The following is a 13,897-nucleotide window of genomic DNA, read 5'->3' as shown; positions in this document are numbered from 1 at the left end:
TTTTCTCTAGTCTTAGAATATCCTGTTGATTATTACTTTTAAAAGACAGATTTGAAAGGCAAATAAACTGATATACAAGTTGGGGAAATTGACTTTTTGATCTAAAGCAAATACTACTATTTAATTGAAATACTTAATGAATCCCCACTTTTAAAAATATTTTGTGCAATTTTATGTATATTATTTAGTTGTCTATCCAATAGGAGGAATAACTATAAATATATGAAGAGAGAATTGTGCATAGAATGTTTAGAGCATGGGCTCTGAGATGAAATAATATAAGCTTGAATCCTGGCTCCCCTACCTAGGAGTTTTGTGACTTTGAGCAATTTGCTGTCTTCCAAACCTTGGTTTCTTTATCAGTTAAATAGGAATGATGATAACAGTGCCTTACATGGTTGCTCTGAAATGTGTGGCATGTAAAAAGTGTTTAGTAAATGTTACTATGTGTTTTAAGGTACTTAGGAATAAATTTAACCAAGGATGTGAAAGACCTGTATACTGAAAACTATATAAGAAACTGATGGAAGAAATTGAAGAAGATACAAATAAATGGAAGGATACCCATGTTCATAGATTGGAAGAATTAATATTGTCAAATACCCAAAGCTATCTATAGATTCAGTGCAATCCCTATCAAAATTCCTATGGCATTGTTTTATAGGAATAGAACAAACAATCCTAAAAGTCATATGGAACCACAGAAGATCCCAAAATAGCCAAAACAGTCTTGAGAAAGAAAAGCAAAGTTGGCAGGCATCACATTTCCTGATTTCACAGCATGTTCCTAGGCTATAGTAATCAAAACAGAATGGTACTGGCATAAAAACAGACATATAGATCGGAGGAGTAGAATAGAAATAAACCCATGCATATACATACAGTCAAATATAATATTTGACAAGGGAGCCAGGAATACTCAGTGAGTAAGAAAGGAAGATACTCTTTTCAATAAGTGGTGGTGGGAAAATTGGATATTCATATGCAAAGAATGCAATTGAACTTCTGTCTTAACACCACTCACAAAAATTAACTGGAAATGGATAAAAGATTAATACACAAGACAAAATCTTATAAAACTCCTAGAAGAAAACAGGGAAAAAGCTCCTTGATGCTGGTCTTGGTGATGATTTTTTAAATATGATATCAAAACTATAAGCAACAAAAGCAAAAATAAAATATAAGACTATGGGGTGCCTGGGTGGTGCAGTTGATTAGGTGTCCAACTCTTGGTTTCAGCTCAGGTCGTGATCTTGGAATGGTAAGATCGAGCCCTGAGTTGGGCTTAACACTCAGTGTGGAGTCTGCTAAAGTTTCTCTTTCCCTCTCCTCTGCCCCTGTGATTCCTGCTCTCTTTCTCTCTCTCTTTCTAAAATAAAAAAATCATTATTTTAAAAAAAGTGAGACTACATCAAAGTAAAAAGTTTCTGTAACACCCAAAGAAACAATGAGCAGAATTTTTTCTTTTTGCAGTATTCTTTTGTAGTGATTTAAACATATAAACAGGGATCCCTGGGTGGCGCAGCGGTTTAGCGCCTGCCTTTGGCCCAGGGCGCGATCCTGGAGACCTGGGATCGAATCCCACGTCGGGCTCCTGGTGCATGGAGCCTGCTTCTCCCTCTGCCTGTGTCTCTGTCTCTCATTCTCTCTGTGTGTGACTATCATAAATAAAAAAAAAAAAATTAAAAAAAAACAAAACAAAACATATAAACATTCATAAATAGATGGCTTTTCCCTTGTATTCACATTTTTGAACTCTTACTATGTGTTTTATGACCCTCGTTACATACAGCTACATCCAGAGGACTTTTACCAATTTCCAGTGCTACTAGAAATATAAGGTAAATTACATCCTACGTAGCTTAGTGGCATGATTATATCAAATTTTCTTTTTTTGAATTTGGGCATAAAACAGAAACTTGTAGTTGCTTTTATGTGTATTAAGTTCTTAACCTTTACTAACCTTAGGAATTTATAGCAGGAAATCAAATACAAATCGTTACAAATAGTAATATAAAGTTTTAAATTTTTTTCTAAGTTTTCAAGTAGTTCAGTAAGTATTATTCATACCATTGTTCTAAAGTTTCCCTTTTCTCTTTACCTACTATTTTTTTTTTTTTAGAGATTTTATCTATTTGAGAGAGAGAGAGAGCAAGTAGGGGAAAGGAGCAGAAGATAGCAAGCTCCCCAGTGAGTAGGGAGTCCAACTCAGAACTCCATCCCAGGACCCTAGGGTCATGACCTGAGCCAAAGGCAGACGCCTGACTGACTAAGCCACCCAGGCACCCCTTCTTATCTGGTTTTTTATTTGACCTAAACTGTAGTCGCTTATTTGCATGATGGGCTAATAGTATGAAATCCTGAAAAGACCCAGAATATATTTAGAAATATATAAGGAAACCACTTGTTTTTTCATATTTTAATTCCTTTCAATTGAAAAACAAACTCTGTGAGATTTGAAAATAAAGTTATCATTTATAGGGTTTAGATTAGGGTGGGAGAAATTGTCATATTAATGTATCTAAAAGAAAAATAGTTTATAAGCAGTTTCACTTTTATAGTCTATAAAATCTGATGTGCATTGTGATTATTATTGCTATAAAAAAAGTACCAATAATTACTTCGTGTTTCATCTTGGCAGATGGTGTATTGTTCTCTGACAGATTTTCAGAAAGCTGTCTATCAAACAGTATTAGAAACCAAAGATGTGACTTTGATACTTCAGTCTTCTGAACCTTGTAGCTGCAGCAGTGGCCGGAAAAGGAGAAATTGTTGTTATAAGGCAAGCGTTTCTGTGTGGTATCTTCACAATCTTGCTTTTGATTACATAGTTCTTTATTCCAGTGTCGGAGGTAAGGAGCAGATAAAATAACTTTTCCTCAATTCCTTTAGAAGCCATAAGTTAATAAAAAGGAATAGTTTTTGAAATTATTTTATAACATCAAATGGTAATAATAGCAAAATACAATATTCAAATATATTTTTGATAAACTGGTCTTTCAGTAGCTCTCAGAAACTAGTAGCTTCAATTTGATATCCTCCCTTTCAATTTTTATTGGGAAGTAGCCTACTTCATCTTGAAATTTTATCTTATTTTCAGAAGTTTCACCTTATCCCTTAATAGTAAACTTAGTCTTTGATAGCAGACTTAAAATATTATTCTGATAGAATGTTAATTAATTTAAATGCATATCAGTATAATAAAGTATTTTATTTTTTATTTAGAAACAAATACTGGTTTGTATTTTTTTTAACCTTCTATCTGTATTTATTTCCTGCCCTTTTTTCTACCTATTTTATTATCAAGTTAGCTGTCAGATATCCATGTACATAGAGGGATCCTACATAAATATCCAGATTGATATTTATTCCATCTCTCATCTATTTTGCTGTTTTTTTACATCACTTTTTCCTAATAGCACAGTTTCTTACGAAACCTTGTAATATAAATGAGAGGACAATGAAATATAACCCTGCCCCCCATGCCATATTTCATTGCTAGGAACTTCTTACAGCAGTGTTTCTGACACTGTGTATCATGAGGGCAAATACCTTCTGGAATGAGTACTTTCTCCCCTCTTTTATTAAAAACATCACCAAAAGTATGATTCCACAGTAAGTGATTCATGGATATTTTGTGTATTGTGCCAGTAGTGACCAAATGATAAACGTTAGTGTAACTGATATCATTTATGAAGGCAGTAGTGACGTAGCCATGTTAGTCTCTTGCTTGTTTTCATTTTCTCTCTTTTTCTGTTTACAGACCAATTCCCATGGTGAAACAGTGAAAACCTTGTATTTCAGTTACCTTGCAGTCCTTCAGAAGGTAGCTAACCATGTTGCACTACTGCAGTCTGCTAGCACCTCCAAACAACAGGTTTGAGTTGGCTTTTTAAATTTCTTTGTGATGCTATTTGGTATAAAGATATTATATTTGGTACTAAATGTCATAGCCAGATATCTTTATTTTTGTATGCAATTTAAGAGAAAACTGACTTGCTCATTTTTTAATGTAGGTATCAAAGAAGTATATGCTCTTAAGTTTTTTAAGAGAAAATTGAAGCCTAATTTAAAGTAATACCTCTTTTTTCTATCTCTGATAATGTCGATATATTTGTTTTCCTAACATGTTTTGATGCAATTATTGGTTAGATATTTGATGAGTCAGTCTTACTCCATTAATAATATATCTAATTGCATTTATCCAACCTACCTGATTAAAATGCAATCATTTACTTTGATCATTTCAATTGTAACTTATTCTAGAACACAACGTAAAATAAAAAATCTTCTTTAGGCCTTTCTTATATAGTGATGTTATATATTTTTTTGTGTTATATTCTTCATGCTGTTCAAATATAAGCTTAAAATCTAATAAGCATTCAATACTGTTTTTTGATAGTATTGTCTTTGGGAAGTATTTGATTCCTTGCTTTAGAAATTATAAAAGAAAAATGATAAAATTATCATTATCTCAGAACTCATCAAAGCAATATATGATTAGCATGATCACTTTAAGGTTTTCTGAATTATTAGTCTGACTGATAATATCTTCAAAGTAATATATTCCCTCTAAATAGATTTTTTTCAAAATCAATATCTGTATAGATATAAATGTATTAAGTTGAAATTTCTTTTCTTCTATCTTTTCCTCCTAAGGAAACACTTATCAAAAGGATATGTGATCAGGTATTTTCCAAGTTCCCAGATTTTGTGCAGAAAAGCAAAGATGCATCCTTTGAAACCCTTTCTGACCCAAAATACAGTGGGAAAATGAAGGTAAATGCTCTTTCAGGCTGCATATACACGAGGATGATATACAAAATATTTATCAATGGTATGACAGGGACACCAACTAGTCAGAACAGGTACCCAGTCATTCAGAAGAGACTGTGGCCAAAGACAAGCGATATAGCATTTACTAGCTTACAGTGAACCATGCATGTAGCTGTTTCTCAATTAGGTGGTTACATCAAATATACTTCAGACTTTCTTTATTGATGTATTAGATGTATGCCCTCTTTAAAATGTATGCTGTTGCCATATGTATAATTGCTTATCTTCAAATGTTTAAGGAGATATCTACCAGAGATATAAATGCTAATGCCAGACACAAGGATGGGGATAGGCAATAGCTCAAAATTAGAGAAAGAAACATCTTAAAGAGTTCAAGGTGGACAAGATGTCTAGACTGAATTTTCTAACCTCTTATTTTTACTTACCAATCCATATTGGAAGCTTGCTAAAAGTCTCATTTGTGGCAAGGGAACATTTGTTCTACACTAGGAAACTGACCTGTAGGTGCTGCTCTTGGTGATGTATTATGAAAGGAGGGTGGGAAAAGTAAGGCTAGGTTCTCCAGCCAGGACCCAGGGCTTGAGGCATTACCTGTGACAGCTGCATGACTTGCTGATCGCTTACAGCCTTTTTGCAGCCACTTTGTTTATTTAATCATTTAGTAACTATCAAGAATCTTTATTTATGGGTGCAGAGACTATTACTGAACAATTCTCAACATTGTGGTTTAATTTTTAAAAAAAAAGTAAGTTATTTCTTTTGGCTAAATAAATAAGAATTAATTCAAAGTAGTCTGGTGGTGATTTTCTTAAAATCCTGGAAATATTTTTAGCAATTAATCAATATAAACTCATCATAGTTTAGTTTGCTTGGACCTCTAAATTTAATGAAATAAAATAAAAGCCAAGTAGATTACTTTAAAAACTTGTCTATGTATTTTTTTAATTGAGATATAATTTACATATAACATTATATTAGTTTAGGTCTAATCTATCAAATTAGATTTGATATATATGTATATGGCAAAATGATTGTCACAATAAGTTTAATTAATATCTATTACCATACATAGTCTTTTTTATTGTGATGAGAGCTTTTAAGATGTACTCTCTTAGCAACATTCAAATATGTAATATAGTATTATTAATTATGGTCACCATGCTATACATTAAATCCCCAGGATTTATCTTATAACTGGAAGTTTGTACCTTTTGACCACCTTCACTCATTCTGTCTGCCTCTACCCCCTGTTGCTGGCAACCACCAATCTGTTCTCTATACTTAAAAATACAACCTTTTTTTTTCCCGATTCCACAGATAAGTGAGATCATTTTGTTTAACTCTTTCTCTTTTTTAATATAGGATAATGACCTTCATGTTGTTGCAAATGCCAGGATTTCTTTCCTTTTTATGGCTCAGTATTCCATTAAATATGTATATACCATACTTTATCCACTTATCTGTCAACAGACACCTAACTTTTTCCACGTATTGGCTATCATAAATAATGCTGCAGTAAACATGGGGGTGCAGATATCATATGGGGATCAATTCCATTCTTTTTGCATGAGGCTGTCTTGTTTTTCCAGCACCATTTAGTGAAAAGACTATCTTTTCCCCATCGTATATTCTTACCTTCTTTGTCATAAATTAATTGACTATATAAGTGTGGGTTTATTTCTGGGCTATTTTGTTTCATTGATCTGTATGTCTGTTTTTGTTTTTTTTTTTTTTGTATGTCTGTTTTTATGTCAATACCATACTGTTTTGATTATAGTACCTTTGTAATGTAGTTTGAAATCAGGAAATGTGATGCCTCTAGCTTTTTGGCTCTTTCTCAAGATTGCTTTGACTCTTCGGGTTTTTTTTTTTTTTTTTTTTTTGTGGTTTCATGCAAACTTTAGTATTGTTTGTTCTATTTCTGTGGAAAGTGCCATTGGAATTTTGATGGAGATTGCATTGAATCTATAAGTGTTTTGAGCAGTATGGACATTTTACCATTAGTTCCCAACCTATGAACACTGAATATCTTCTTATTTGTTATCTACTTCAGTGTGTTTTATTTAGTTCTTAGTATACAGGTCTTTTACATCCTTGGCTAAATGTATTTTTAGTTACTTAATTCTTTTTGATATAATTATAAATGCAATTATTTTCTTAGTTTCTTATATTTTTCCTTATTAGTGTACAGAAATGCAATGAATTCTTGTAGTTTGATTTTGTATCATATAACTTTATTAAATTTATTAGTTCTAACAGTTTTTGGGTGAGTCTTTAGGGCTTTCTATATGTATAAGATCATGCCATGTGTAAGTAGAGACAGTTTTTCTTCTTCCTTTCCCATTTGGATGCTTTTTTTTAAAAATTTTTATTTATTTATGATAGTCACAGAGAGAGAGAGAGAGAGAGAGAGAGAGAGAGGCAGAGACACAGGCAGAGGGAGAAGCAGGCTCCATGCACCGGGAGCCCGACATGGGATTCGATTCCGGGTCTCCAGGATCGCGCCTCGGGCCAAAGGCAGGCGCCAAACCGCTGCGCCACCCAGGGTTCCCTTTGGATGCTTTTTGTTTCTTTTTCTTGCCGAATTGCTCTGGCTAGGATTTCTAGTATTGTGTTGAATAACAGTGGCAGGAGTAGGCATCCTTGTCTTATTCCTGATTTTGAAGGAAAAGCTTTCAGTTTTTACCAGTGGGTTTTATGTTAGCTGTAGGCTTCTCATATATGGCTTTTATTATGTTGATGTATGCTTTCTCTATATCCACTTTGTTGAGAGTTGTGTATTTTTAAAATAAGTAAGTCTGGGGGCACCTCGGTGGCTCACTGGTTGAGTATCTACTTTTGGCTCAGGTCATGATCCCAGGGTCTTGGGATTAAGCCCCGCATCAGGCTCCCAATGGGGAGCCTGCTTCTCTCCTGCCTATGTCTCTGTCTCTCTCTCCGTGTCTCTCATGAACAAATAAATAAAATAAAGTGTACTGTTGGAGTTATATATCTAGGAATAATAATGTCTGCTTAAAATAATTATTACATTTATTTTTGTCATGATTTTTAGACGGGAAAGAGCAAGCATGAATTATTTCTGGGGGCTGGATAGTTGGCTTTATATGTGAAAGAAGCCTATAATTTATTTGTTTTGCAAGAGAACACCAACAAGATAGAGACTGATAGTCTAGGGTTCTGTTTTTTAGATTGTGTTGATCATTTGATTATCAACATCATCTGGATTTAGTGATCCAAAATGAATAGGCTTATAATCTATTGTCTGTGGGGAGAGTTAGGAAATCCAGGTTGCGTGTACTTTTTGAATTCAGGTCATGAAAGATACTAGTTCTTCTTTTATTATAGGTCAGCCTGCAGCTGTGATTTTTTTGTTGATGTTATGCTCACTGTACCCTCCCCATACCCTCCGAACTATACTTCATGAACACCAGCTCCTTCTCTTATATATGAAGGTCTTTTTTGATCTCAGCTACTATTCAAGTGGATTGGCGCAAGTTGTACCTATTCCCCTGATAAGAGAAAATGAGGATTTTTCTCTTCCCTTGGGAAATACCACAGAGCCACTTACTGTTGGGAGGGAGGGGAGTAGAAAAAGCCGTAGGAAACCCAGTTTAGTGCTGTTGGGATCAGATATGGGTGATGTTCATCTCCAGGCCTAACAAATTCAAGAAAAGTTAGGCCCAAGATTTCTTACCTGTGAACATTGTTATTTACAACACTCCTTGGTATTTACTCAAATAAATTAAAAATGTATGTTCACACAAGAGCCTGTACACAGATATTTATAACAATTTTACCTATAATTGCCAAAACTTGGAGGCAACCAAGATATCCTTCAGTAGGTGAATAGATAAATTACGATACATTCAGATAATAGAATATTATTCAATAATAAAAAGAAATGAGCTATCAAGCTACAAAAAGACATGAAGCAGCTTACATGCATATTGCTAAGTGAAAAAAGCCAATCTAAACGGCTACATACTGAGACGCCTGGTTGTGATACGGGGTCCTGGGATCGAATCCTGTGTCAGACTCCACTCAGGGAGCCTGCCTCTCCTTCTGCATGTGTCTCTGCCTCTGTGTCTCTCATGAATAAATAAATAAAATCATACATAAATAAATGGCTACATACTATATAATTCCAGCTATATGACATTCTGGAAAATGTAAAACTCTAGAGAAAGTAAAATGATAAGTGGTTGCCAGGAGTTTACAAGGAGGGATGGATGCATAGATGGGGCATGGGGAGTTTTTGTGGTAGAGAAACTATTCTGTGTAGTACTGTAATGGTGAGTACATGTCATTATATACATGTTAGAATCCCTGGAGTGTACAACACATGAGTGAACCCTAATGTAAATAGACTTCAGTTAATAATAATATTAGTTAATACTATAATACTATTATTGAATTAGTATAGTGAAGTTAATAATTTAATAAGTAAATGTATTATTAATAATTATTTACTCACCCACCAGTTGTTACAAATGTACTACCCTAATGCAAGATGTTAATAATAGGGAAAGCTATGTGCAGGGGAGGGGCAAAAGTAAAAGATGGGGGAGAGGAGGTCTGTGGGAGTTCTCTGGATATTCTGTTCCGTTTTTCTGTAAATCTATAATTGCTCCAAAAAATAAAATCTTTTAATTTTAAAAAGTTAATGTATCATGTGAAATTCAAATGCACATACTTTATATAGAGTCCGTTATTTTATTAAAAAATAAAGCAAAGCTTACTTTACAAGTTCTACAGGTATTAAAATTATGTTCACCTAATCTGTAACATTTTTATTCACCATTTGATTGGTTATCTGAGTAGCTTTCTTTTTAACTCCATGGCTTTTACTGAGGGATTAGACGATGGGGGTCAGAGTTATTAGCATAGTGTCTTCTCTTAGTCAACTATTAAAATTAAATATTAATTAATATTACTATTATTTAAAATTAAAAATTAATATTAAAAGAGTCTTACATTTCTTATATTGAGTATAATTTCTTTTAAGATTTATTTATTTATTTATTTATTTGAGAGAGAGGTAGAAAGAAAGAGCAAGCGAGTATACAGAGGGAGATGGAGAAGCAGACTTACCTCTGAGCAGGGAGTCCAATGCAGGGCTCCATCCCAAGGCCCTGGGATCATGACCTGAGCCAAAGGCAGATGCTTAACTGACTGAGCCATTCAGGTGCCCCTGAGTATAACTTTTTCTTTAAGTTTATATGCTTATCAGTGAATAAACAAAATTGCTTAAGTGTTTATTGCATAATTCAGAACAACTTTAAGCTGAGTACAGAAAATTCTTTTTCTTTCTTTTGTGGATTACTTTTCCACAGTGTTCTGGAACTGTCATTACCAGATGTGGAAATGCCTGTTTTAAAAATAACAGTATTACTGTTATACACAGGGTTTGGATTATTTGCTTCCTCCCTAACAGACCTTGGATGGGGGCAAATTATTGACATTTTGAGGTCAAAATCAAGTCTGGAAGTCAGTGCTGACTGTAAATAGAGAAGCAGAAGGGGATAAAATGAGAAGAGGTGTATATGTGACTGATTATTTTAAGAAAATAAATATCAAGACTTTTAGAACTTAGATGTAATTAAACATATTTCATTACATCTATCTAGAAAAAACTTAAATACTTCCTAAAAGGAATGCTGTTCTGTAATTTAGTTTCTGAACATATTGTAGGTATAAAGAAAGTGTGTTTTGGAAATTAAATTAATTCATTTAAATGCATTCCATAATCTAAAATGCTTCCTTTTTATTAAAACCAGATGAGATGAAACAAAAGTCTTTGGGAACCTTACCTCATTATTGACAATATGATGATGAATAACATCTCATGTAATATCTAATACTTTATTTCTCTAAGTTGGGAAAAAGGAAGGGAATTAGGAGAGAGGACTGAGGTTATGTTGTATAAAAATAATTTTTAAGAAATTCTCAAGTGATGTTTACATGTATAAAGTGTGCTTTTAGTTGGAACTGGTTCACTGTTGATTTCTGTGGTTCATTTCCAGGTCCTTCAGCAGCTTTTAAATCATTGCAGGAAAAACAAAGATAAAATACTACTTTTCTCCTTTTCCACCAAGGTGAGTTTCTTCTGAAGTATATTCTTGATTGACCCAGCCCTGACTCCTGAGGCATAAAGCCTAACAGACAGTGTGTCCAGCCACATTTTCTAACTTAAACATAATGTAGAAAATGGTAGGGAGATAAGGAGCTTTTAAAACAGATGATTAAATCTCAGTGATATCAGAGTTACTGCCAAATAGCAAACTCAGAGATAGATTTTTTATTATCTATTGATATTTTTGTTATAATTAAAATGTTCTTTAAGACATTTAAGAGATTAAAAAAAAAAGACATTTAAGAGATTTTAGAATCTGGAAAATAGCACAAATAGTGAAATTCACTTACCTAAAATTGGCCAGTACTTTTCTTTTTATTTGGTTTTAGTTTAAAAAAAATAAAGTTTGATTTTTTTTTTTTTCTCCTGAAAGATTTTTTTTTTTCAGGGCAAACATTGGTGAACTTTAAAGTCAGTTTCAAGATAATGAGTAAGAAATGTATGAGCCAGAAGCCAGGAAAATATCTGTTGCTCTTGCAATTGTAAGAAAGAACTTGTGAGCAGCAATTATTAATACTTAGTAAATCTTATCTCTACAATGATATGAAACTTATTAAACCATCAATTACTCTTTGCCCATCTCCATATCTTCTCCCTAGTTGCTTGATGTTCTGCAGCAGTACTGTATGGCGGCTGGGTTTGATTACCGTCGACTTGATGGAAGCACCAAATCAGAGGAAAGAATCAAGATTGTAAAAGAGTTCAACAGTACACAAGATGTTAACATTTGCCTTGTCTCCACAATGTAAGAAAATAAAATTTGATAACTTGATTTTTATCTAATTGCTTTTAAGATTTAGGGTAATTTAAAAATTATTACTGGATTAATTTTCAGTGGTTGTGCTTATATTGCTTTGTTTTATTTGGCTTTAAGGAGAAGCAGCAAAAATGCTATTAATTATAACTAAAATAACAGTATCTTGAGTTTTACCTAACCTTTTCTCTCGATTTCCTTATCATCACTGAATTCTCCTTATATGTCTGGGTTTATAAAGATAACAATCAAAAGAAATGGATGTTTCCTCCCAAGAATTTTCTGTAATAGTGTTTTTATTCATGTCTTGTGGTCAGAACAGTCAGATTTAATTGAATAATTAATAACTTTATTAATCAGATAACTGAGGATCATTTTTAACAGTGGTTTTTAAACTGTGCTCAAGGAGCCCTAGAGAACCCACTGGGCTCAGTGGGCCAGGTCCTTCCTCCCTCTGTCTACCTCGTTTCAACCACAGCAGCTGTACATTAACAGGTTTTGTAAAAGTTAAGTTAGTTCTAACATCTATTTATGAATCTCTCATTAAACCTTTTTTTTTAAAAAAAGATTTTATTATTTATTTATTCATGAGTGACACAGAGAGAGAAAGAGAGAGGCAGAGAAATAGGCAGAGGGAGGAGCAGGCTCCATGCAGGGAGCCTGACGTGGGACTTGATCCTGGGATCCAGGACCACGCCCTGGGCCGAAGGCAGGCGCTAAACCGCTGAGCCATCCAGGGATCCCCTCATTAAACCTTTTAAAGAATATACATACTTTAGAGAAAGATTTAAGCCAATATAAACACCTAAGATGATTAATCCCTTTTTGGGGGTAACAAATCCTTACTTTGACATATAATGTAATAAGTATTTTATAGATTTGCCTCCACTATCTTTTAAAAAGCATTTCAAAAGACTTTAAAAACAAATATATGTAAAATGTGAAAAGTCAACACAATAATTACTTAAAATGAAGAATAAAATTATATTTTTAGGGATATTCTAAAATGGTAGGAAAACAATATTCCATTGCTATTTGTGTTTTAGTCATCTTACTTTTATGATGTTAATGCAGTATTGTGTTGATTTGGTTGCAGAAACCTGGCACAATTGAATTAGAGGGCAACAATTATGTTTTGCTATTTTAATATGCCCTTTTCTGTTTCCTCCAGGGCTGGTGGAGTAGGCCTTAATTTTGTTGGTGCCAATGTTGTTGTATTATTTGATCCTACTTGGAATCCAGCCAATGATCTTCAAGCAATTGATAGGTATAATATTGACAAAATTTAAAGTGACCTACAAGTATTTTTTCTAAAAATACTCCTTTCTGATTCTTTTAGGTTGCTATAATATTACTGTGATTAGATGATGAAAAAAAATAGTATTTGATAACCTTGAATCTGGATCCAAATGGCAGGCTGATAATAGCAAATTATTTTCTGTCCATCTCAAAATCCCATTATTATGACAGGACTGGTTTAAGAAGAAGGAACCCATAATAATACTGCAGGAAAATGGGAAATGTCTCTATTAGTAGACCAGAAGTTTTGAGAAACTCCTACAAGATAGAAGGCAAACAGAATCTCTGTGATCAGGAAACCAGCAGAGAAAAGCTGTAGTCCAAAGGAGAGTGCAGAGAAATTTCAAACCTAGGGTCAGCAACTACAAGATGTAGAAATAGACCAGATTGAACTCTTGTGGGAAATTAATTAATGTGCTAATTCTAAAACTATTTCCTCTCCCACACTCCATATATAAAAGGGGATTGGCCTTCAACAGATGCCCCTTGATCAAAGCTGAAAGAATTATTTAATAAATTTTATAAATAGTGGGTAATCAGACTGACAGAAGGTTTTCAGTGGACATTAGAACCAGATCAAAAAGCAGAGCTGAACCTAAAGTAATCCCAGGTCTCCATGGAACACAAAAAGGGGGAAATGATTAAATAGACCTGTGTACCTGCATGGAAATCCAGACCAGCTTTCCTGTGCAGTCCACCCAGTTCCTCATTTGTAATTATGAATGGAAAATTAAGAATCATGAGATAATCTAATAAAACCAACAGTATAAAAGAAAAGGGCCAAGACAAAAAACAGACCCTGAGGAAATAAAATAAGAATAGGACACATGAAAAAAAGTGCTAGAAAAGAAAAATAGAAATTCTTAGAAACTAGGGATGCCTGGTGGCTCAGTCGATTAAGCATCTGCTTTTGG

At 33.6% G+C, this 13,897-nt stretch overlaps 1 protein-coding gene across 3 annotated transcripts in view; it reads left to right on the top strand.

Annotated features, from left to right (window-relative positions):
- ERCC6L2 (ERCC excision repair 6 like 2) overlaps window positions 1-13,897 on the top strand; it is a 124,319-nt gene that overhangs the window by 53,695 nt on the left and 56,727 nt on the right. For 2 of the 3 annotated variants that reach the window (XM_041742918.1, XM_041742920.1), the window contains exons 7-12: window positions 2,642-2,782; window positions 3,764-3,877; window positions 4,660-4,779; window positions 10,821-10,892; window positions 11,530-11,675; window positions 12,856-12,951. In XM_041742918.1, the coding sequence (XP_041598852.1) occupies window positions 2,642-2,782; window positions 3,764-3,877; window positions 4,660-4,779; window positions 10,821-10,892; window positions 11,530-11,675; window positions 12,856-12,951 (689 nt within the window). The remainder of the gene's footprint in view (window positions 1-2,641; window positions 2,783-3,763; window positions 3,878-4,659; window positions 4,780-10,820; window positions 10,893-11,529; window positions 11,676-12,855; window positions 12,952-13,897) is intronic. The other variant, XM_041742919.1, reaches the window with a different exon arrangement.

The sequence above is a fragment of the Vulpes lagopus genome, chromosome 2 (genome assembly GCF_018345385.1).
Source record: "Vulpes lagopus strain Blue_001 chromosome 2, ASM1834538v1, whole genome shotgun sequence".
Taxonomy (NCBI): Eukaryota; Metazoa; Chordata; class Mammalia; order Carnivora; family Canidae; genus Vulpes; species Vulpes lagopus.
This window is presented reverse-complemented; position numbering and strand designations above follow the sequence as displayed.